The sequence below is a fragment of the Saccostrea echinata genome, unplaced genomic scaffold (genome assembly GCF_033153115.1).
Source record: "Saccostrea echinata isolate AGI-Se365-2 ecotype Australia unplaced genomic scaffold, CSIRO_AGI_Sech_v1 ptg000002l, whole genome shotgun sequence".
Classification (NCBI taxonomy): Eukaryota; Metazoa; Mollusca; class Bivalvia; order Ostreida; family Ostreidae; genus Saccostrea; species Saccostrea echinata.
This window is the reverse complement of record NW_026889751.1, coordinates 24430234-24455095: the sequence shown is the minus strand read 5'-3', so window position 1 is coordinate 24455095 and position 24862 is coordinate 24430234. Positions and strand designations below refer to the sequence as shown.

The window sequence follows — 24862 nt, the reverse complement described above, 5'->3', positions numbered from 1 at the left end:
TCAAATAGACTGTAAAGCTGATACGTGCAATTTTTATGAGAAGCCGAATAACACAGCTTACCTCTCAAAGGTCAAATAATATGCTAAAATGGCAGTATTGTGCATTTTAATATGTACATGTAGGTCAAAGGTTAAGTTCAAATCTAACAAGGCCGGAAACCCTAGTATTTTAGAAAAAGCCGTTTTTGTAAGCTATATATACATGTACACGAGCAAACTATCAAATCCCTACCTCTATCAGTTCTAAAGATACATGTACATTTATAAGGTATGACAGACAGACGGATGGACAGACAGACGTCGGGCAGAATTGTCCCTACGTGTTTTGTTTTGCAGACGACCCCCCACCGATGTGATTCCTGACATCCACCGAATTTACAAATGTAGCACTTTGGGGATAATGTCTAGTCTTCAGTAATAGACCTTTTATCATCCTGGTATCAATTACATGTATATAGGATGTACCTGTAATCTATGTACAATTTTTAGCTCACTAAATTATAGAAGAAAGAGAAGAAAAGAAATTATTCATATTTTATTCAACAAGACAACATTTACAATTACATTTCAAAGATTTCAATGTTTTTATTTTCTAAATCTTTAAATTTTAATCAGAAAACAAAACTCGTACACGTAACACATGATAAAGTTTGACAAAATCATTTTAATTTATACATTCGAGTTTTACCTCTCGAGGAAGTCATGTCCTTACAAAGATTAATGCTAAATAGAATATACAGTAAAAGCCGTAATCAGATATACAAGAAGTAGGCTTAGGGAATGCGTTCTAATTAACCATTACCGATGTGTTTACCAATAGACGCAAAAGGCCAATCACCTTTACATTTCCTCTGGGAATTCCCCAACTGGCTCATGGGAAACCCTTCAATAAAGTTACAGAAGCTTCGCCAAACCTCATGATACTTTTCACATCATTACTTTGCTTACTGAGTTCAGAACGTGTCTCGAAGCATATTCAGTCAAAGACTCGTGAAAAAAGAAATAAACTTATTTAAGGAATTTATGTAAAACACAGTCGAAAACAGTTTTTATGGCTGTCACTGTCTCAGCCGGTACCAGTGTTGCAGTAAGAGTCAAAATCGAGATCCGGATTTTCCATTCCCCTTTTCATCTGGAAACACACATAGAAATAAACTTTTTTCCAAGCTTCGTTCACTTCTTTCGTGTAGTTTTCTTGTAAACAGTGTTTAAGTCCGTGGTTTAAGGACGGCCACAACCTCTACAAAAATCAGGATATAAGATTTGTTTAAACTTTTAGCATTGAAATTTATCGTGATAACTTTCACTTTTAGCTAATTACACAGAACTTTATACAAAAAATACATAGAATAGTACAAAAGTAAAATTCACAAAATAATAATGATAAGTATAATGGTAAACAGTTGAAATTATTACTTTACATGAAATACAATTTAAATCACTCAACAAAGACCCCCCCCCCCTCCCCCCGCCCTCAAACTGCCTCAAAGACTTGCCATGGAGTATTTTCGATTTTCCAGAAAATTATAAGAACGACTTACTCTTAACATTTGAGGTTTCACGTGTCTTTTCACGTGTGTTTGACCAATAGAAATGAGGACACTATTAAGGAAATCGGACTCCTCCAAACTCTCTACTGCCGCTCCTAGTCCCTCTAAAACCGTGACAGCATGGCGCTGTAACATCTCTCTATCGATGTCGTATTCCAGTTTATTTTCGTTGTTCATTTGAACGATTTTTGGGAACAATGATTTCAAATCTGGTTCAGTTTCAAAAAACCTGAAAAAGTATATATAGCAATTATATATTTTTAACCTTCTTTGAGAGTCGAGAATAATATAATTTTGTAAGTCATGACGTAGGAAATGGACGGTCAGATTACAAATTACGTACGATGTTCAGGAGAAATTTACAAAGACTTTGAAATATTCAAAAAGAGCACATGGTCCACACAATGTATATTTTTTCCTCGAACACTAGCTGTTGCCTTAACTGATTTTGTGTACCTACAAATCACTCTTCTTTTTTTATATTTAATTCTATCAAATTTAATACATATATATTGGTAGACACTGTAAGAAAATAAGTCTTGAGAATTATTATTCAATGGCTTCAGATTATGTTTCATTTGTGTTATTGAAGAGATGAATAAAGTATCTCAGGTTTTAAACAATACGTTTATTCTTAATACACCTCTTCTGATTTTTTACTGTATAAAAGTAAATCATTAATATTTGTTGAATCCCTAAACTCATTGTCCCTTCCAGAAGCAGGTCTTATATTGACAATGTGGGAATACATTGCGGCTTTTCAATCTATACAAAGTTGGATGAAACTCTGCCGGCATTGAAAACGCTGTTGTTGAAAAAATACCAGAACACGCAAGTCTTTTCTTTTTAAAAAAATACTGCATTTAGCTGTAAGCAAAACTTACATACATGTAACTGAACGACACAAAACAAGATAATGTAGTGAAAGAATTAGGAGAACAAACGATGCGTATTGTAATCTACATGAGTTACTTCGCAGCATGAAAGTTGAGAGTTTAATTGAAAATACAGCATCGTGTTCTGCTTCAGGTTCAAACCCTCTTGTGTCATCAATATGGAAAAAAGTGTGAGATTAGTGTTAAATGATAGACCTTGATAGATCTTCAGCTGCCACTATTATAGAAACCACCCAGCACATTTGTGCACGTTTCTCTTTTGCAATCCTCTTTATCTTTCCATGCACTTCCACTATTACCTACAAGCAAATTTTGGTGGGAATCAAATGCTTAAGAGGTTCATTTATTTAACCTGACTGATGTTGATTATTTATTCAATATAAATCTTTTTAGTTCATGAGTGACTGCGAGTTAGTTGATATTGTTTTATTTAAAAACCAGTTATTGACTTTTATGAGGCCAATAACATATGGTGATTTCCAAGAACAATTTTGAACTCGACCCTGGGGCTCTGTGAATATTGTCTTTCTCTGTTAGCTTAATTATTGAAATGGTCTCATAAAAGTCAAGAATTATATGTCTATTATTATTTTTTTTTACAAATGAATTTTTCTGCCAATATAAGAAGAGTGGGGATGATCAACCAAAAATCAATTGTTTTCAGAATAACTTAATCACCTTCCAACATAATTCAATATATGCAAATCGATTTCGTAGCATTTTGAAATTCCCGATAGGGGGAACTATATAGTGTTTAACGAAGATATAGGATAAGACGCACTTTTCATTACTGCCATTAACTTTCCGAACTAAAAAAATAATCCCTCTCTTTAAAAGTTTTTTTCAAAAGCATCTATTACGTATGGGTTTTTTTCTTCGTCGTCATTTTTTAATCTACAGCAACATAAGATTTCAATTTCCATGATGGGATTCCTGCAATACCAGGTAATATGGAAGACCAATATGGAACGGGTAATAGTGCTAATTATCATCGTATAACACTGAAATCTAGAATGTGCAAAAGCACAACAGCGAATTGAATATACTCATCAAGGATTTATGAAAATAAAAGAAGATAACATACTAATTACATCCTAAAAATATACATGCATTTTCTGTATATCAAAAATGAATAATATGCATGGAATAAATGATTTCGGCATATTTTCTTTGCTAGATAACTAAAATAATTCTGAATTTAAATAAATTGATTTATTTATTTTATAAACATGGTTTTTACAGCACCTGTTCATCATTTTTGGGGCGTATCGTTTTTGTATTTATAGTAAACATAATATTTAATAATTGGAAAAACTCAGCAAATAAAGGTTCATTTCCTGTTAACTTTTCAGATTCCGGTCGCAGCAAGTGTTAAAACTCGTGAGTTAGTGGTTGTTGATTTCAAAGTATTGTTTCTTTCAGATCCTACTGAAATGATACATGTTGTTTCAAGAGGTATGTCTTCGATTTCCCTTTGAAATAATTTCAGCACAATATGGTTCCCATATAAAACATTCTTTTATCTCTCAACTGTGAACAATTAAAGAACAATTGTTGCTTAAGTTCGAGGTATATTGTTTAATTACACATTATTTAAAGTCAGAACATGACGCAATTACCTAATTTATCAGAACTTGAGAACGTGCCGAACCTATACAATACAATAATTAAGCAGTTAAGTTCAACTGTGAAAAGTAAGTTACGCGGAAAATATTAAAATGTGTTCTGGGTACTTACATTTTCAGAAAAGATGATTCAATAATTGGCGATTTGGTGGCATGTGTGGTCTTTCTAAGTAGTAAAATACGTAAAAAAAATAAGTATCCCACACATTGGAACGCTAGTGCAATATTAAAAGCATGGACGTAGTTAAAGTTTATTTCATGTGTACTTAAATTTTGGCAGAATTAGGATGGATTCCCTCCTTTTTAAGGAGGATCAAGAAATAAACACCTGGTGTTGTCACGTGTATACATTCAGACATGCATCTTTGATATCATAATCATTATACTAATTTTCTCAGAATTTCAATACATGTACGTGATATTTCTGTCCACATTAATACCCACATACTAATAATCAACTATCAGTAGACAAGTCCCATGTGCGTGATAGATGCCGCATCCATTTCTTTTAGCAACATTGACGTATTGTCTGGATTATATTTATTATATATGTATATGGCCATGTATATCATGTCAATGATAAGTCCTACTTTTTTGTTCGTCCGTTTGTCTGGAAGTCACACTGCGTTTAGATCAGTATGAAAGAAACTGTTAAAGTTATTTTTATCAGACTCCATACAAAAATAGCTCATACTGGTGAGCGCAATTAATTGTGTCATCCTTTTTTTACCTTTACCTTTGCAATGAATTTGACTTTTGCGCTTCGCTCAATTTCAAAGGAACTGTAAATAGCATTTCACAAATTTTATGTAAAGGTGCATTCTGATGTCAGATATTCAGAAGTTTTTGATCCACCCCATGACCTTGACCTTCCATTTCCTCATTCAGCATTTAGCTCACTTTCAAAGAAACTACTCAGGATATTTTCAACGAACTTCATACAATGATGCACAATGTACTGATGAAAGTAACTCAAATGCGTCATAATTTCTGACCTTGATCTTCCACTTGACCTTGAAGTTTTACTTCTCAAGATATTATAGGCAAGCTCCATCCAAAGTCACAGAAATTTAACTGTCTCATAATTTTCTGACATTAACCTTCCCCTATGACCTAGCTGAGACCCTTTGAACTTCACTTTTCACGATATTTCATCAAACTTCGAACAAAGATACATACACTGTATCGGTTTGAGCAATTAAGTTTGTCATCATAATTTCCTGATCTTGACCTTCCCTATGACCTTGACCTCACTTTTCCTTATTTTGAGTTTACCTTTGTTTTAAAGAATTCATTAGAAAACTTTTCATTAAACTTCATTCACTGATACAAATTGGTAAAAGAAAATCAACTGTGTCACAATATTCTTCCATTTGATTTTTTTCTTCTCATTTTGCATTTAGTTTATCTTATTTGTATTCTATAAAAGACTACTTGAGGAGGTTGGATCCTGTTATCAAAAGTATAGAGAATTTTTTTTATCAAGTATATTTTTGGAATCTATACACATAGCTTAATTAAAAATCAAAACCAAAAATGGGGGTCAATGCGCTTCTTTCGGCGCTACGGAGCATTTAATATGACCTTTTTGCACTGTAATTATGTCTAACACATAAATCAATTTTTCAAAGTTTTTCCTCTAATATTTTTTATCCAAATAAATTATGGGAACAAATACAGTCTTTTTTCGTCTTGAATAGTCTCTTTAAAATTTGTGACAACAAAAAAAGTTTCAAATTACTTCGCATTGTCAATTATTTGACCTTTTTGCACTCAAAAAATGTCATTTTTCTGGCATTAAAAATTTAACAAGCAATAAAATCATATGAAAGTAATGACATTTTTCTGAGTTTAAGCAGAATGGTTAAAATTATCTTGTTTATTCAGAAAATAAAATTAAAAGTGGGGGTCTGTGATGTTAATTTTTAGATAAAACTAAAATAGTGCTATTTTTTAGCCTAAAATGGGCTACTTTTTTCCCAAGACTTTCACAATATATTTGTTATATTTGTCCAATATGATGACAGAATTCATGACGGTTAATTTAATATATTATTTAGGACCAGCATAAAACATTTCACAGCTCAAAATGAAAGAAAAAGTGAGCAAGCTCACATACCCCACGCTTCCCCAAAACTCGACAATGCAACACGTAATGAATGGCACAGTGCATTTTAAATACACAGTATAATTCAAAAAAGGGGCATTACTTGCAAAAAATCATCACATCAAAACTTCTTGCATATAAGGACATTCAAATCTTTGTACATGTATGTTACAAATTTAACTGGGCTGAAGTTTCTAGATAAATAATGGAATCAAAATTTCTTGGTAATATACAAATCTATATATTATTCTGAAATACCTACAAAGTTTCAGGAAATTCAGTGCCGGAATCATGCTGACAAACTGTTATTTAAATTCCTCAGTGATTTCGATTTGTTAATGAGTGTAAGTCCATGTCCAACACATGACAGTTTACACATTTAAATAATTGATGGAAACAAAATTATGATGTAGTCATATGAATCTGTTTATATACTGTACTTATGAAATTATTTAAGGCAAAGCACACCAATTTGAAGGGGGGGGGGGGAGAACTATCGAAGATGGTGTGTGTGTGAGTGTGTGTTTGTGTTAAACCATTAATATTTTGACCTCAAAATCAATAGGGGTCTTTTAAGGTCATAAAATATTTCACATAGAATTTCATTATAAAAAGCTGATTCCAGTGGAGTTTCTTATTACCTAGCTGGAAAGTTTCTTCAATAAAAGGCAAAACTCTTAAGGCAAAAATAATGGAATCGGAATTTCCTGGTAATATGCACATCTACACACTGTGTACTAAATATCTGCAAAGTTTGTTCAAATTCTGTGCAGCGGTTTAAGAGGAGTTGTGCTGACAAACTGTTCATCTCTATATTCAAGATATGGCCAAAAACCTAAGTTGAAAAGTGCCGAAAGTCCCAGAAAAAATAATGGAATCAGAATTTCCTGGTAATATGCACATCTACACACTGTGTACTAAATATCTGCAGAGATTGACCAAATTCTGTGCAGCGGTTTAAGAGGAGTTGCGCAGACAAACTGTTCATCTTTATATTGAAGATATGGCCAAAAATCTAAGTTGAAAAGTGCCGAAATTCCCAGAAAATATAAAGGAATCGGAATTTCCTGGTAATATGCACATCTATACATTGTGTGCTAAATATCTGCAAAGTTTGACCAAATTCTATGCAGCGGTTTAATAGGAGTTGTGCTGACAAACTGTTCACCTCTATATTCAAGATATGGCCAAAAACCTAAGTTGAAAAGTGCCGAAATTCCCAGAAAAATACGGAATCGGAATTTCCTGGTAATATGCACATCTACACACTGTGTACTAAATATCTGCAAAGTTTGTTCAAATTCTGTGCAGCGGTTTAAGAGGAGTTGCGCTGACAAACTGTTCATCTCTATATTCAAGATATGGCCAAAAATCTAAGTTGAAAAGTGCTGAAATTCCCAGAAAAATAATGGAATCGGAATTTCCTGGTAATATGCACATCTACACATTGTGTCCTAAATATCTGCAAAGTTTGACCAAATTCTGTGCAGCGGTTTAAGAGGAGTTGTGCTGACAAACTGTTCATCTTTATATTGAAGATATGGCCAAAAATCTAAGTTGAAAAGTGCCGAAATTCCAAGAAAATATAAAGGAATCGGAATTTCCTGGTAATATGCACATCTATACATTGTGTGCTAAATATCTGCAAAGTTTGACTAAATTCTGTGCATTGGTTTATGAGGAGTTGCGCTGACAAACTGTTCATCTCCATATTCAAGATATGGCCAAAAATCTAAGTTGAAAAGTGCCGAAATTCCAAGAAAAAATAAAGGAATCGGAATTTCCTGGTAATATGCACATCTACACATTGTGTCCTAAATATCTGCAAAGTTTGACGAAATTCTGTGCAGCGGTTTATGAGGAGTTGCGCTGACAAAAAAACAGGACTGACGGACTGACTGACTGACTGACACACTGACTGACTGACTGACTGACGGACGGGTCAAAAACATTATACCTCACGCAACTTGTTGCGTGGGGTATAATAACTTTGTGTGCAGGCTGCATGTAAAAATAGGAATCCAAACTTAACAATACTGTAACTATTTTGAATGAGAAAAATTGATCATTTTCTTCTATAAAACCTTCCGCCACAAAATATAGTTCCTAACTTAATGCTTTCAGTATGGAATTTAATCATGGGGGTTTAATTGAATATAGTTAAATTAGCATTGCAGAATCCAAATTTATTGTAAGAACTAAAATATTATGCAGATTTTTTTAGATAGAGGTCTACACAAAAATCCGCTCAAAACTTCAGGAACGAACCTCGTTAAGGTCAAGATCTAGTAAATGACTTTAGACCGTCTTTTCGGTGCTAGATCCATTATGACGTCATAATCAATTTAAACTTTCCTTTTCCCGTACTTTACAGCTCCAATAGAATTATGTAGAAAATAAAGTATCTTCATGGCATTCAATTTGAAATCATGTGAAAAGTAATCCCGATACCTATATTCAATTTTACATTATTTTAAAGAAGAGGCTAAGAACATACAAATTACCGTTTTCTGGGAGACTGTAGGCAATCTGAATACATTTCCTTCGTCTGATATGGAAAAAAAACTCCCATATTCGTGACTGACTTTCTTAATTTTTCACGGAAAATGACAGTTTACAAGATGGTTTTTCGTCTTGTTTTCTTGCAAATTTTGCCCCGATTCACCTTATTTGACCGAGCTATAGTTATAAAGCATCATAAAAGGAATTTATTTCTCAAGTTTGAGAAATCTGTAGGCTCTTTTCATTTACTAGATGCAACTTCCAGATAAATCTTGATGAGAGCATTCCAACTACAACATCTTAAATGATATAATGTGATACACATAGAGAGAATGAATTTGAGGCAATGAGGTATCATTCGTGGCTGTCAGAGAGATAGGATGAACAAATACTACGCTGCAAAAGACAAGAATTAAACTTAAATTATCAATCATGGATATGAAAAAAAAAAATCATTCCTTCTACATCATATTTTACTACTAGCTCAGACTGAAAGAACAAGAAACATGTACATTTCATGTTACAATACAAATTTACCATACGCCGGGGGCATTCATGTCCTAAGGACATGTACATGGAGCGCTTTGCATTATTAACAAATGTGATTCCTATGATGAGGATTAATTAGAAATAATGACTAAATTCCACAAAAAATATGTAGTGTGAGAAATATAAGTATTAGAGCTTGCTTTGGTCAAGAAAGCATTCATGATAGACTGATGATGATTTATCAATTCATAAACAATCTTATTCTCTACAATCAATCTGACTTTTAAAAAAAAATGGCAAAGTGATCAAAAGTGAATCCTCGGCTCTAGTGGATTATATTTATGCATGGATTTGTATAATACATTTTCATGAGGCGGGATTCCTTTACATTATCTTGGGCTCCTAAAACAAATTCGGTAAATGCATTAAGATTGCATTCTGATACGAGCGTTGAATCAACTTCATCCCAAAAATGTTCCATTTGCACTTGATGTCTCTTTTTTATTACAGTGTTGACACATCTTTACGTTTCTTATGCAAAAAAAAAAAAAAAAATTAAAATTAATATCGATGAACAACTCTTGTTAGATATTAAATTAAATCTCATTTTATTTCCACCGGAAGTAATTTTTAGTTTTAAATATATTTAATCTTTACAAACAATATATGCCTTAATTTTGTGATTTTCGCCAACCTTTCCCCGAAGTAAATAATATTGAGATCGTTTCTACTTTTTTACAGAGTAGTATCACGTATATTGATTGATTGTATGTTGTTTTAAGTCCCGTTCGAGATTTTTTAACTCATGTAGAGACGTTAAGATATACCGGTGAAGGGCTTCAAATTAAGACATACATGTATGCTCGGCACTTAGGGCCATTGAGCAGTGGGGGATCTTTATCGTGCCTACATCTACCGTGACACGGGGCCTCGGTTTTCAAAGTCTCATACGAAGGACCCGCAACTTTCACCTCAAAGTGCCGAGCAATTGGCGAAGGAAAAGTTGCTACCTATTTTTATCGGCTTAGGTCAGTCGCGGCCCTGATTCGAACACACGACCTTCCGATCACGGAGCGAGTGCTCTACCGACTGAGCTACTGTGACAGCCTGTATCAAGTATATAATGTTGACCATTTCCTGTATAAGCGAAGTTGCAGCAAGTTTTCAACAAGTACCCAACAAATTATTTTGCACCGACTATTATTTACTCTGGTAAAAACAGTTGACTTTTAAGATTGAATTTTAAAAACAAGAAGTAACGTATCAGTGGTCGCGATTTTTTTCTCTCTCATGAAACGAGGTACTCGTGAATTTACATATTTTCGCAAATTAATGAATGCCGGTGATTTCCCTAAATTAAGTACTCACAAAATAACTTTCTTCAGTAAGTATCACTACTGCATTAACTCTTTAATTAGCGATGAGGCAGTTCATTGCACTTTTAATACCGGTACATGTATGTGGCCATTATTAATAAAACTTCAATTTTGACGATTATATTGATATACTCCCGCAGTAAATAATTTGGCGATTGAAAAATATACAAATTTTACCAAAAATAAATAGACAAATACATGTACCTGTCCGAAGAGAACATTAAATAGAAGGTGCACAATGGCACTACGTAAAAAAGATTCTCTGAAAGTCTTATTAAATGTTATCAAGTGCTATGGGATGATTTGCGGATAAGAGATGGATACCCCACTATAATGGAAAGAATGGCATTGTTCATATTTTGCTATGGGAAACCCCAAATGTCTTTCAGATCAAAACAAAAAATAAGAGGTGCACAATGGCAATATGTAATAAAGATTCTGTAAAAGTGTCATTAAATTTTATTCAGTGGTATAGGAGGAGTTGTGTATAACAAACGGGTATTCCCAACATTATAGAAAAATGGGAATGTCTAGAATTTTGACGATTAAATTGATTTAAATCATAACATTTGCCAATTGAAAACTATAAATTACTCTCTTTGAATCATGCTAATAATTTTCTTAGAGTTTTAAGTTATTGTGTGGATCTACAACCATCGTGAGAGAGGCCTATGTCAAATCACTTTAACGTGTGTGATAATCGCATCCATTTCTTGTAACTTGTTAAGCCAAGCAGAGAGCAACAATGATATAATCTGGATTTTTACACTGTACTGTACTTGGACCGCTTCTGATTCATATGATAAACCAGAGATGATGACCAAGTTCCAAAAAATAAAGTTAGTGCGGAGAAATAAGAGCTTGCTTTGACAAGAAGGTCTTCATGAAAGTTTGATGATGATTTATCAATTCACAATTAATCTAGTATCAACTACAATCTGACCAACAGAATTACATGTAGCCTAGTGATCCAAAGAAAATAATGGCGTTTGTGACTGGTCGATAGGGGGATGTTTACTACTTCATGGCACCTGATCCAACCTCTAGTAAAAAAACATGTATAATAAATTTTCAAGAGACCGTGTTGTGCTACATGTACTTGGGCTCCAAAAAAACAAATTAATTCGGTCTATGCATTCAGATTGCATTCTGAGCGTTGTAATATTTTTAGAAAATATAACTGTGATCACTTTTGACTGTTTTGAGATTTTTTTTATGTTCAAAGGTGGTCATAGATTTAAACCAAAACCAAATTATGCACGTAGTTAGTTGTCTTAGAGCCCTGATAAATTCAGTATTTGTATATATTCAGTAAAGACCAATCAAAAATTTAAAAAAAAAGCTCTTGAAAGACAATTAAGCTTGAGCAATGCAAGTCCTCTACCGGCAAGTGAAATCTGGTTCCCCTTAAAAATTAAAATCTATATTCACTGTTGTCAAAACTCATGTAAATTTCCCCTGATAAATTACGTGTATGAAGTTTCCCCAATTTTTTTTTTGACGATTAAGTGGGTATATTATATTATAAGAGCTAATGAACTAATATAACACGTCAGTAACCAATATTGCTCTAGGATGATGCCGATTTTTAAATAAAGCACACGAAAGTTGAATACCCGTCTGGTCAAAACTGGAAGCATGCAGACTAAATTGTAAGTTAGATGTCCTTCTCCCCCTGTTATTGGATCCTAGTCGAACTATATTAACAATCGTAAATTAAGGCTAACAGGGTAAATAAGCAGCCAGTCTCATTATCTGTAATTCAGGGTCTCCTTGGCAGACTAACTAAGATATCGCCGTTATACATGTACGAACTACAGTGAAATCTGTCTAATCCGACATGCACTGGAGACAAAATTTCGTTTCGGATTAGAAAGGGTGTCGGATTGCACCGTGTACATAACATAGAAAACAGTAAAATAGGAATTTAAATAAGGGCTTTAAGGGTCGGATTTTAAAGTGAAATAGATTGCACAGGTGTCGGATTAGACAGTTTTCACTGTACATGTATGTATGAGTTATAATTTCAGACCTATGAAGATGACTGAAACAGATCATACATGTTTGTGGTCATGAGCATATTTTTTTGTTTGTGCACCAATCTTTAGAGCAAAAGCAACTATGAATTAAATAAATTGTCGTGGTTGAGGTCAAGTGGTGAAATTACTTAAAGATTCTGATGGACTGGCGGCTCTAACATTTTCATGTCCCCAAAATCGGAACATATCGGTTTTGTCCTTCCGTACTTCTGTCTGCGATCTTCGCGCCGCATCTGACAAATCAAAACATTGTAGGTGATGGTTTGAACATTCTCTGTCCGCTAAAGTCTGGTGATGGTTTGAACATTCTCTGTCCGCTAAAATCTCGTATCGTCACATAAATAGAATATATCTAGTATCTAGGAACTATTGTTTACAGTAAAACTTTGCCACAGTCGAGAGCATTTGTGTGTTTCACAAACACATCGTGTTTAAAGCTAACTTGGGTCAATTTCTCTTTTTACTGAATGGGGCTTTTACCTATGGTGTCCCGATAAGGCCTCTTGCAAAAGTTTAACAGCGCGCTAGCAACATCGCCAAGGTGCCGACGTTCACAACACGCCGTCGTGTATCACAACTGTACACAATACGCTGTCGCGCTAACACTTATGTGTTAGTGTGACGGTGTTTTTTTGTTTTAGCGCGACAACGTATTGTGTACAGTCGTATTAGCGCGACGGTCTGTTGTGTAAGTTGTGTTAGCGCGATGTCGTGTTTCATGATGGCTTGCTGTGTGTTACATGTGTAGCGCGACGGCGTGTTGTGTAAAGTTGCATTTGCACGACGGCGTCTAGTCATAAAAGCGCCGTCGCGATGTTGCTAACGCGCTTTTAGACTCTTGCTAATGGCCCTATCGGAACACCATATTTACCTGCAATAAAATTGAAGATAGAGAAATATCTATGCAGTCTATTTAATCTATATAACGAGTCAAATATAATATTTAATAGTTCTGTGCAACAACATGCACGTGTGTTCAGTAATCATTAAGTGAATTTGTATTTTGAAACTTACGAATCATCATCCGACACTATAAAGTCCTAAAGGAAAACTATCAATTACGTTCAGCGGGGAGCGTCAGTGTATAATATTCCCATCTGTGTCCTTGGTCAGCTGTTCGGCCTAGTATGTACTTTTCGTTCAATAAAATTATGAATACCGTGTCTATAAATCATTTAATACGTCAAAGCAACATGCATCTGTAATTGAAATATGGCGCGCGACATTTGCAAGCCAAATAGTTTTAGGCAAAGAGCGGTTGAGTCAAGGGAAACCTGACAAATCAAGATAACGTGTTGATTTTAATCAAGATCAACCATTCCCATGTGTAGATTCATGCTATATTGCACTTGCTAAAAGACTCGAAGTAAATTCAAATTTAAAAAACCCTTTCAAATTATTATACATGTATATTTCAGGCATAGAAAAATGTTTCGTTTTATGTTTATTTGTTAAGAAACTGTTGTTTTCATTATTATTTGCGTGTATTTGTGACTGACTGGTATGCTTACAACAATTCAAAAATAAAGCGTAGCGCACTTAGTCTACATAATAAATTAAGTATACAGTGAAAACCGTTTAATCCGACACCTATGCAATCTATCAATATATTTCACTGTGAATTCCGACCCTTATCTAAATCCATTTTTTACTGTTTTCTATTTTATTTACACTGTGCAATTCGACACCCTGTCTATTCCGACATAGGTTTTGTCTTCCAGTGCTTGTCGGATTAGACAGGTTTTACTGCAGTGTGTCGTGACCTTTATCCTTAGTAAAGCAAGTATTTTTAAGGTCATATAATCCATAATACTTATTGTTTTAGGTCCAGATCCTTTCCCTAAAATTAAGTACTCTGTCCAAGTGGCTGTTGAAATCGTGTTCTAGATATTAGTCCTTTTACTTCCATGCAGTCATTTTATAAGTCCTTTTACGAAATGATTGGGAGTTTTAAGACAATTACAGTCAGATTTGGTTGGATTGGTCTGCAGGTTCTGTTGAAGTTAAAGCAAAATGATGACAAAATGTATACTCATACACGTAAGTGACGAAAGCGCTAGAATGGGAGGTAGAAGTTATTTCCGTCCTAGCTACTAGTAATCTTTATGAAATGTTCTGCAAGAAGTACTTGTTCCAGTCGAATTGCGATGCTTTCTAAATCAAAAAGTGAGATTTTATTTAGCGAAATGTAATGGAGGCTCCGATTGCTAAATACAACTGGAACGTGAACGTAAAATAATGAGAAATCATTTTCTTAATTGCTTTCGGTGGGTTTCATGGAATTGCAGACTCAGAAGATTTTCTTGATTTGCATATCTAGTCTAGGGCAGTTTTGTTGTAATTCTCTAGAGAACCAAAAGAGACCGATCACTTTTCAGATTAGGTTAGAAAAAACGCCAGACACTTGATTTCGTTAACTTAAGTCTCAAGTACATTTCGAAAAAGTACCAATAAATTAACTCGGACACTAACATATTCGGTTCTGAAATGTCCCAACACAATTTCAAGCGTTAAACAGATATTGACCAGATGCTTTTCGCAATTAACATGATTACTTCGCTGTCGTCAATGTTGTATCAATTTGCTATGTCTGTTTTCTTGTGATGGATGGATTGTCCCCTGTAAATCCACCCCATCAATCAGATGCTATTCACAATGCCGATCACGATTGCCATTGGTTCTGGCAATGAAACTGTTTTAATCAAAATGGCTGCATTCACCTCCAGTTATTTGACGTCTATTTACGATCATATTCCGAAAAATATCACCTTTGATTCATTGTTTAAAAAAATCTCAAAATAACAGAAATATATAAGATTTAATTTGACAAGCTTCAACAGTGAAAATGGTCAATTTTATGCCTTGACAGCATATTATTAAATTAAATTTTAAGTGACCAGAAATGCGCATGATTGCACGCTAGGTGGTTTATATATTATACTCACAGGCACTTGTTTCGGTAATAAATTTTTGACCCATAGTATAATAATAACACAAGGTACATCTAACTCCGAATTACACGGAGTACCCCCCCCCCCCCCTCCCCCAGAACCGCACTCATTTACACTTTCAGAGGAAATACACTGACAAACTGTTTATACCTATGTTTTCTACGATAATTTATCTACACAACCATATATGGCATGCTTGTCTTTATTTTCTTTAGTCTCCGTAAACAGCGTCAAAACTTTGCTCGCCGAGTGGAAAAGTCGAATTCAACCATGAAATGGTATGTGCTAATCCCGCACAGAGATTTTGATTGGCTAAAAATCTGTTTCTAAAATTACATCGGATAAACATCGTAATGTTTTCAGGGAAAATCAGACGTAAACAAGTTCTATTTACTCATGCAATATTTAAACACTAGAATTGTATTTTTTAACCCACTCATTTTTTAATTTTGTTCTCTGTGCGGGATTAGCACTCGGCGAGCAGAGTTTTGACGCTGTTTACGGAGACTAAAGAAAATAAAGACAAGCATGCCATATATGGTTGTGTAGATAAATTATCGTAGAAAACATAGGTATAAACAGTTTGTCAGTGTATTTCCTCTGAAAGTGTAAATGAGTGCGGTTCTGGGGGAGGGGGGTACTCCGTGTAATTCGGAGTTAGATACCTTGTGTTATTATTATACTATGGGTCAAAAATTTATTACCGAAACAAGTGCCTGTGATTATACTGCCCTAAACGTTTTGCTTTTGTAGATGAGAAACATCTGTAATTTTTTTTCATTTTTATACATGTTAAGAGGTATACACTTGTACTTCTAACAGAGAGAATTAACGTTATCTTGCCTGTTTCGGCAAATGTCTCAAATACTTGACCATTTTTTGTTTAAAAAAACATTACTTTCAGTTGAATGTGTGCCATTGCACTAGAAATCAATTTCCTTTGGCACCACTTTCTTGATAAAAAAAAATCATACAAAAATCAAATAGTATCGATAACCTAGAACTCGAAATGAAATGAAAAAAAAATCGGTGCGGAATAAATTGTTCTTTCCGTTCATTTTTGGATTTATGCCTGCAATCTGTTTTGTCACAAACTGTTCTTTCCTAGAAAAATAGTCAGAAGGTTACAAGTTCTTTTATGTAGTGAAAAGTTGTGGATTTTTCGATTAATATCAAACAATGTAAACATTTTTTATGATCTAGATGTCTAATTACTAAATATAACATTCAATAATTAAAAAAAGATTGTACATTCCAGTTAATTCACACTTCAACATTTCTTGACGTCATGACAATAATTCCAATATTTTCTCTGGGCAACAATATACGAGTATAATAGACAGGAATAATCAGAGAAAAATAATGTCAATTTATAGTTATATTTAAATCATACTTGTGAAAACTAAATATCATCTTACATAAGATATTTCGAAATGTATTTTTTTTTTATAATTTTATTCAATATTTTATTCAATATGTTTCAAAAATTCTGTTCATAATGTATATTAAGAGGCTTTGTATTCAAACGAAGATTTTAATTTTGAAAGATCTTTTATACATGTATACATTTTTATTTCATTTTTTTTTAATTAAGGAAAAGGGCAGATACATCAGATAAGTATGCATGAACATTCATGTACAATATATACATGTACCTATGTACATGTACTTACATGTACGTGTACATTAACTTTTAGCTTATTTGTTTAAATAAAATCATTTATTGAATCTCGATCGTTTTTATTACTTATGTAGTAGGTAAAATAAATGAAGATCGTATATATGTTTGTATTTTGTAGTGATTAATTAATATTGTCATTCTAATCAACATAATGAATTATTATGAATTATTATTATTCTTTGGGTCAGTTAAGTTCCATGATGCAAAATGTAGACATTGTAAGACAAAGGGTATACTCCCCTTCTTTTTTCTCTTCGAGTTTTCAATGTGCTTACATTCGAATAAACACAAGCATAGGAAAATTAAGAGACATTGTTTTAGTTAAAAATTAATAAAATTGATCCTTATAAATAACTGTAATTGATTTAAAATTCCAAATGAAACATAAACACATCTTTTACCCAATTATTTTCTTTTACCACCATTCCGTGCTTGTCAAATTCTATAGGCTGGGCTTTTTATTTTATTTTATATTTTATTTCCTATGCTTGCCCCTCCCACCAGGAAATCATTCCTTGGAAACGTGGTTGTTTGCTGGTTGCGTATCAGACGCTGAGCAAACAATTATAATTTAACCATATTTGTCTACAATTTGCAGGTACATGTATCATTACCCTTGAATGGGTAAGATCAACAATAAATTTTAAATGGTTTTAGCATTGACATTTTTTAAAAACCATTTTAAATTTTTTTTTATCAAACTCTGTAATTAACATTTTTTTTTCCAGGAAACTATTTAGGAATTCGGGAGACGCTTTGTTTCAAGAGACTAAACACTTCAATAATGCAAAGAAAAGTTAAAGTAAATGTTCATAATAACATTATTCTGAAATTCTGCAAACAAAGATAACAATTTCCAGTTCAATAACAAAAACAGATACTTTTTACTTCTTTCTCCTCAGAGAGAGAGAGAGAGAGAGAGAGAGAGAGAGAGAGAGAGAGAGAGAGAGAATTGTATTTCAAGCAACACTGATATTGTCATAATTCAAGAAATATTGATATTTACAGCTTGGGTTTGAGTCAAATTATAAATTATTTGGGAGGAAAAATGGATTCCTTCCCCAAGAGAATTGCATGGATCCCTTTTACACATTTCAGATTATATAACAGTATCAACACATTATGAAAAAAATGTAAGTGGTTGGCATCGGATTTGATAAATAATCTAAAAAATCTCGTAAATGCTTTCATAAAATGAAAAAGGTTCCCTCAGTGACTTTGATTTTATCTCCAAATTATATCAATGAAACAACTTCAGTTACATTGAGCAGAAGAAAATATGATTGATTGTGGGAGATGTTAATTACAGATTATTTTATTTACTTGATCATATATATTTTGAACCTACTGCTTGCAGATATAAAACGTCAGCATATCAGATTATTGGGTTTGAACTTGTAGATTACTGTAGATTACTGTGCTTGGTGATGGGACATTGCTTTTATCATGGCCGGGAACCGGGGCACGGGGGGGGGGGGGCTTGCCACCCCACCATAACTTTGCCGATATGCTGTATAGTGTATACTATAGCAAACATAGCAACTTTATGATTGTGTCCCACAATAATAACGTCTGATGACCTTTTCTTTTGTTTGTCAAGGAACTTTTGATTGGTAATGCCCCAACTGAAAATGTTTGGTTACCCCTCCCCCTGAAATTGCTTCATGTGGGAATGTTTATAAAGTACTGAAAACTCCATAAGTAACCTACCTGAGAAAAACACATAACCCTAATTTGCCGAGATCGTCTTTGATCAAGTCCCACGAATTCTGCACTAAATGAATCTGTCTTACTGTCAAATATTTACCGAGTTCTTGTCCTCTTGTTTTTGGCACATCTGGACACGTGATCGCTTGATTTCCCATCGCTACTCACTCTATTATGTCCTTTTATCTGCAAGAAATTATTTACACACAGCTCTTCATATTGTGTTCTACATTCATTTCTCCTCGATATAACTTCGTCAGAAATCAATTTTTTTTTTCAGTTCCTTGCTTCTAATGAGTGAAATTCGTACTGTCACTTATCTAGCACTTGCGCTCCCCCTAACGAAAACCCCTTGTCACTTGTGGAAGGCAGAAATCCCTCTCCGTGTACTGAACCAAATGTTGCTCCTTTATAATGACAATCTCTCCAGCGCTCGGTAAACAATGCAGTGTGGAGCGACTTATATCCAATGAGATCGTTTTTCTCTCCCGCTAGAGGGAAATTTTTTTCATCAAAGTGTGTGAAATACAAAACAATTAAATGTAACGAGGAAACCAAGTACAATTCAGTAATAAACAATTTAGTTTTCTGTTTTATTAACCGGGAAACAAATTAGTGTAAATAAAATCTTTAAAAGTATTTTTAAGTATTCATATTTTTAATAGTCATAAACAGATAAGATATTTTGAAAGCACGTGTGACACAATATTGCACAAAAATGCTTAACTAGAAATTTCGGTTTTTCTGAAAATAAACAACTCCAAATGACTGACAACAAAATTTTTTTTCTTCATTGGTCAATTACCTTAACAAATCTGAGCGTGTAACTGATTTCAGACCACTCGACTTTCTTAGGGAAATACTCAATTTTATTATCCTGGTAGCAGCTGTCCGTTTTCCACTTGATTTTCGGAAGACGTCGAAAATGCTGGGTTTTTTTTTTTATTAAGACAGGAAAGATAGAGAATCAGATTTACATTATGTATCTATTTCTGTAAAAATCAATGTTTCTTCACAGCATGTAATTGAATAGAACAAATGCATACGAGGGGTTATCAAAAAGTTCGTGGACTAGCGCCATAAAATTAAAACCGCTTTAGGTACATCAATGAATTTTTACACATTTAGTTAGCATCATCTTTTCTATCTATAGGATAAACCATAAATCATAAGTTTTATTTTTTAATAAATTGTTAATGTTTTTGTAAGCAATTGTATGTCCAGGCGGCGCAACCTCAAATATGACGTTTTTTTCTACTTGAGTGTAACTGAAAAAAACTCTTTTGATATGAGCATTTGTCCTCAAAAAATCCCGTTAATTCAGATATTTGGTACGACGCAATTGTTCCGTAAAATTTGCAATTTTTACCCCATTCTGTAAGTTCTATGAAATTTTATCGTAAGTTTTATATGGAGTGTCCAAACAATTAAGGGCTTGAAAATGACGTCAAAAAGGGGGAGGGGTTTCTTTTTCCTACATTCTACATTGTTTCGCACCTGGAAAAACTGGTATAGACCTAGGGAATGTTTAAACAGGCTGCAGAAAAATAAAATGCATCCAAAGTACTCGTTTTAAATACCCAAAAAGATTCAGAGAGATGAAAGATGCACAGTTAATGTCGATTTGTAGTTATTGTGTCAAAAGTCAGTCACGTCGAAAAGTGACGTTGATCATGTGTGGTAGAAAATGAACTCCAACAAGCGAAGTATTCTGGCATAATCAAGTTCGGATCTTTCCCTATGTATAGATCCATTTACTATATTATATGCATTGAAAGCAGCTGTTCATGACATTGTAAAGTCATATAAACAAGACGGGATTAAGTCTTACTTATTACTCCAGGTAATTTCATCAAGATAAGTGTATGAAGTAGATAGAGCGGTCATTGAGAAACAATGACGTTGTCGGACGTCATGAAACAAAACGGCGACAGCGCCGGGTGATCATATAATGTCTTTTTTATTTTAGAATAATTTGGCAAATTATCAATATATCGAGCTAAAATTTTCAACATTTCTTAAACTTTTGTTGATTTATGTTCCCTATAAATTTTGTAAGCACAGACTACATAGTATTAATTTTATCGAATCAGTCCACGAACTTTTTGATAACCCCTCGTACATCTTTATAACACTGTTTTTTTTTTTTTTTTTTTTTTAAATTGACAATTTGTTTTTACTTAAAATTGTAATATCAATTTTCCTCAAATGCAGTCAAATTTACTTTCCTCTCCAAGTTATGAATATTACTTAGGAATATTTTCCATTTAACACCTGTTTCCCGTTTTTTTGTTTTTTTTCTTCAGTATTTACAAGTATGTAGTCTTCATTGGATAATTATATTTTTCTTATCACATTTTGTATTTCTATGTATATAATATATATAAAAAGTATTTTTCCATTCGATGGATAAAATCAATGAAAGAAATCCTTTTATGAAAGGTGCATGTATATTTTGGCCTCAGTTTTAATAAAAACTTTCTTTTAAATTGCAATGCCACCAAAAGGGAAAGTGAAAGTAGGTAAAATGTGATAAAAAAAGAATCTTCCATATGATATAACTTTTATTCAACTCGTTGTATGATTTCGATCCCCTCGCAAAATAATCAGGGATAGAAATCACAAAACTCGTTGGATAGAAATTATATACATGGCTGTTCAATTATAGAACAGAAAACCTTATATACTAGCATTTGATATTAATAATATTGAAATAAAGTATCTTTGGGACTTTTTCGTTTAATATCACCCGTGAGAAAGAATTCCAATGGGTTCCACAAAATTAAGGATAAATGTTTTTAATGAGATAAATACATGTTTTTCATTACTTAAAGATTTATTATGCAGGAATGATTTAAATGATTTTCAATAATTTTGTTACAGTGATTATGATATATGAACTTGCAATCGATGGCATTTCGTTTTTCGTCTTAATTAACCACGAGCTTATTACTAATCATATGACATATTCACTAAAAATCAATATTTTTTTTGTTTTGGAATAATTACAGGTTTTAAGGGAAAAACCCAGAACTCTCACGCAAAGTAAATAGTTTAGGATGAAATTAACACTGCATAACAAATAGTCAGGAAAAAATTCGACTTTCTTTTATCTTATCTAGATGTCTACACCTCTTGCTACTAAATTGAACGTATGTCTACAAGATGTAGGAATAAACATATCTCCTTGATAATGAGGAATACTTATTTTTCAAAAACAACATCTGTATATCACGGATGATAATTATATGTTTTTTTTCCTTCTAAACTTTATTTGTTTAATGTCTGAGGGAGATAATAACAATGCGAAATGGGGATAGTTAATAGACGTTTTCACAGCTAATTTCATCAGCATATCAACAAAAATTGAAAAGCTTTTGATTTTTGCACGATTTAATCGTGTTAAAAAAATGTAAAGGTATAATTAGCTGCATCTGTTTAACACTCAACGAAATTCAACAATTCTGATCATCTCCATATTATTGCATGTTCATATATCTAAACACACAAATAAAAAAGTAAGGAAGACAGTTAACGTACATCTTTTTTTTTTTTTTTTTATAAATGAGAAATATGAGAATTGCGTATTTAAAACACCTTGAGACTTTTAAAAAATCAAATCATTACGTAAGTTGCAAGAAATATCATCTGGCAATAGAGAAAGAATATTACTGCTATCTAACATTTAAAAAATATTAAGATGTTGTCATACATTTAGAAAGCCAATAATAAATGTGAAAATAGTTCTATAAGCAATACGGTTCTCAAGAATTCAAAGGCCGTTAAAAGTTGTTTTTGAAATAAAAGTGACACCTTGAGTCTTTAAATGACATTTGCTCTTTAGCAGAGAGTTCGCGTACCTCCGATCGCAAGGGAGGGGGGGGGGTAGCAATTCAAGAGGCAAAGCTGCTATCGTTGCAGGGAAATTGTGTAAAGATGTGAAGGACAAACCAGTACATCTACACGAAGGCAAATATTGCCCCCCCCCCCCCCCCGAAAAAAAGCTGCCTTCAAGTTAATTCATTCTGAAGCTGTGAAGTGTGGACCAAAACACAAAGACCATGGCCCCAGTTCGAGTATAGGTAGTGAATACTCGAACGCGATGAGGTCTCATGTACATATCTAGTGACTAAAGTGTTAATGCCTAAATTGGAAAGAAAAACTGTGGCATGATGCTTTAATTGTACTATACCGTGTGTCGTCGGTCTGTCTCTCAATCACAAAAACGATATCCTTGGTCATAACCTTTGAATGAAAAAAGAAAGGGCTTTCATATTTCACATGTGCAATAACCTGTGACAAGACCTTTCAGAATGTAAAATTGTTTTTGACCTCTTGACCTTTACCCTGGAGTTTGACCTTTAGAAATAACTTTTGAATGAGCGAAGGTTTTTTTTTATTTCAAAATTATGTTCATTACCTATGACAAGACCTTTAATTTTCGAATATAATGTGATTTTTGACCTCATTGCCTTAACCTTGAAATATAGCTTTCTTTTTCAAAAATTTTAAATTTACTTGTAGTACTACACGTACATGTCACTTTTGAATGAGATAGGCCTAATATCGGACGTTCATGTTTCTTGTGTTCAATACCCTTGAGAAGACCTTTCTGAGTGTACTAATGTTTTTGACCTTGACTTGAAGTGACCTACTTTTTAAATACCAGTATTTTAACCTTGGCCGTTTCTTTTGTACTTGAAAAGACAGGGGTTTTTTTTATTTTTACTTTTTTCATGTGCATTATATATGTCAAGATATTTCAAAAAGTATTACATTTATGATTTCTTTCTTCATGTCCTTGAAGTTTGACCTACTTTTCAAAAAAAAAAAAAAAAAAAAAAAAATTTGGCTGTAACTTTTACATCAGAACATATAACTTCAAAAATATTTAACTTCCTTGTAGGATGATGAACAGACAAGACAGTATAATTACAATACTGTAACCCAACCGATAAGACCCCAAAAATCCCCGAGTGCCTTTGATACCATTGTTTGTATCGTCTTACAAAGAGAATAATCTCACATTGCAAAATACCCGGGGACATAAAACTTAGACTATCTCACTTTTGATCTCAGTCTCACTTTTCCACTATTAATTCCTTTGGTAAAAGTGAGAATGAGATCAAAAGTGAGCTCATCTAAGTTTAATGGCCCTGGCGCCTGGCCTTAGATAGAAACCCGATTTTATAGTTTCGATAAACTACGATGTTTATGATGCGTGGAAGGCATCCTATAAAAACATGCTGCAGTCAATCACGATTGAATGATGATGTATTTTAATTAAATGCTCTATTTATATGATAAATCATATACATATGTACTTTGCATGATTACTTTTCATGATTCAATATATATAACGATCCGTAACTTCTGTTTTACCTATTAACAGAAAAAGAGAGACAACTTGTCATGGTATCAAAAATTGTGTACTTCACTCTCTTCAATGCGACGTGTATTTTGATTTTCAAGTGTATGATTTTTCCACAGAGAGACGTGTTTTTGATTTTCAAATGTACGATTTTTCCACAGAAACTACGAGTATTATGATTTTCAAGTGTACGATTTTTCCACAGAAATTAGGTGTATTTGATTTTCAAGTGTACGATTCTTCCACAGACCGACATGTATTTCGATTTTCAAGTGTACGATTCTTCCACAGAAACTACGTGTATTTTGGTTTTCAAGTGTACTGTAACAGGACAGGAGAAAATGTATGGCTGGACCGGGAATAGAACCCGGGACCCTGCATCACTAGTTAGGTGCTTTACCGACTGAACTACTCAGGCCGATATCCATTGCCCAAACCATTACATTCCTCCCTCCTTTCGCCCTCGAAGACACAATCCAAGTTCTTATTTGCCCCTGGCAGGACTTTCACCTGGAAGTCCAGGGGTGGTCAACGGCACCAAATCAGTAACAGGAAAGGAGAAAATTTA

General features: G+C 33.5%; 1 protein-coding gene across 1 annotated transcript; it reads right to left on the bottom strand.

The window, feature by feature from the left end:
* Positions 1 to 520: 520 nt before the first annotated feature.
* Positions 521 to 19303, bottom strand: LOC133201793 (cytoglobin-2-like). Its single transcript, XM_061337603.1, has 3 exons — positions 18927 to 19303; positions 1542 to 1779; positions 521 to 1240 (listed from the first exon to the last, which is right to left on the bottom strand). Exons 1-3 carry the CDS (start codon positions 19079 to 19081, stop codon positions 1067 to 1069), a joined length of 567 nt encoding a protein of 188 aa, XP_061193587.1. The 5' UTR covers positions 19082 to 19303; the 3' UTR covers positions 521 to 1066.
* Between the last annotated feature and the right edge of the window lie 5559 nt (positions 19304 to 24862).

What these genes read in the sequence shown, in the direction of transcription:
- LOC133201793 (XM_061337603.1), bottom strand. Translation starts at nt 19,081, where the DNA reads ATGGGAAATCAAGCGATCACGTGTCCAGATGTGCCAAAAACAAGAGGA. An exon ending in GGGTTATGTGTTTTTCTCAG is followed by an intron (nt 1,780 to 18,926) that starts GTAGGTTACTTA and finishes ATACTTTTTCAG; the next exon opens with GTTTTTTGAAACTGAACCAG. An exon ending in TGAAACCTCAAATGTTAAGA is followed by an intron (nt 1,241 to 1,541) that starts GTAAGTCGTTCT and finishes TGATTTTTGTAG; the next exon opens with AGGTTGTGGCCGTCCTTAAA.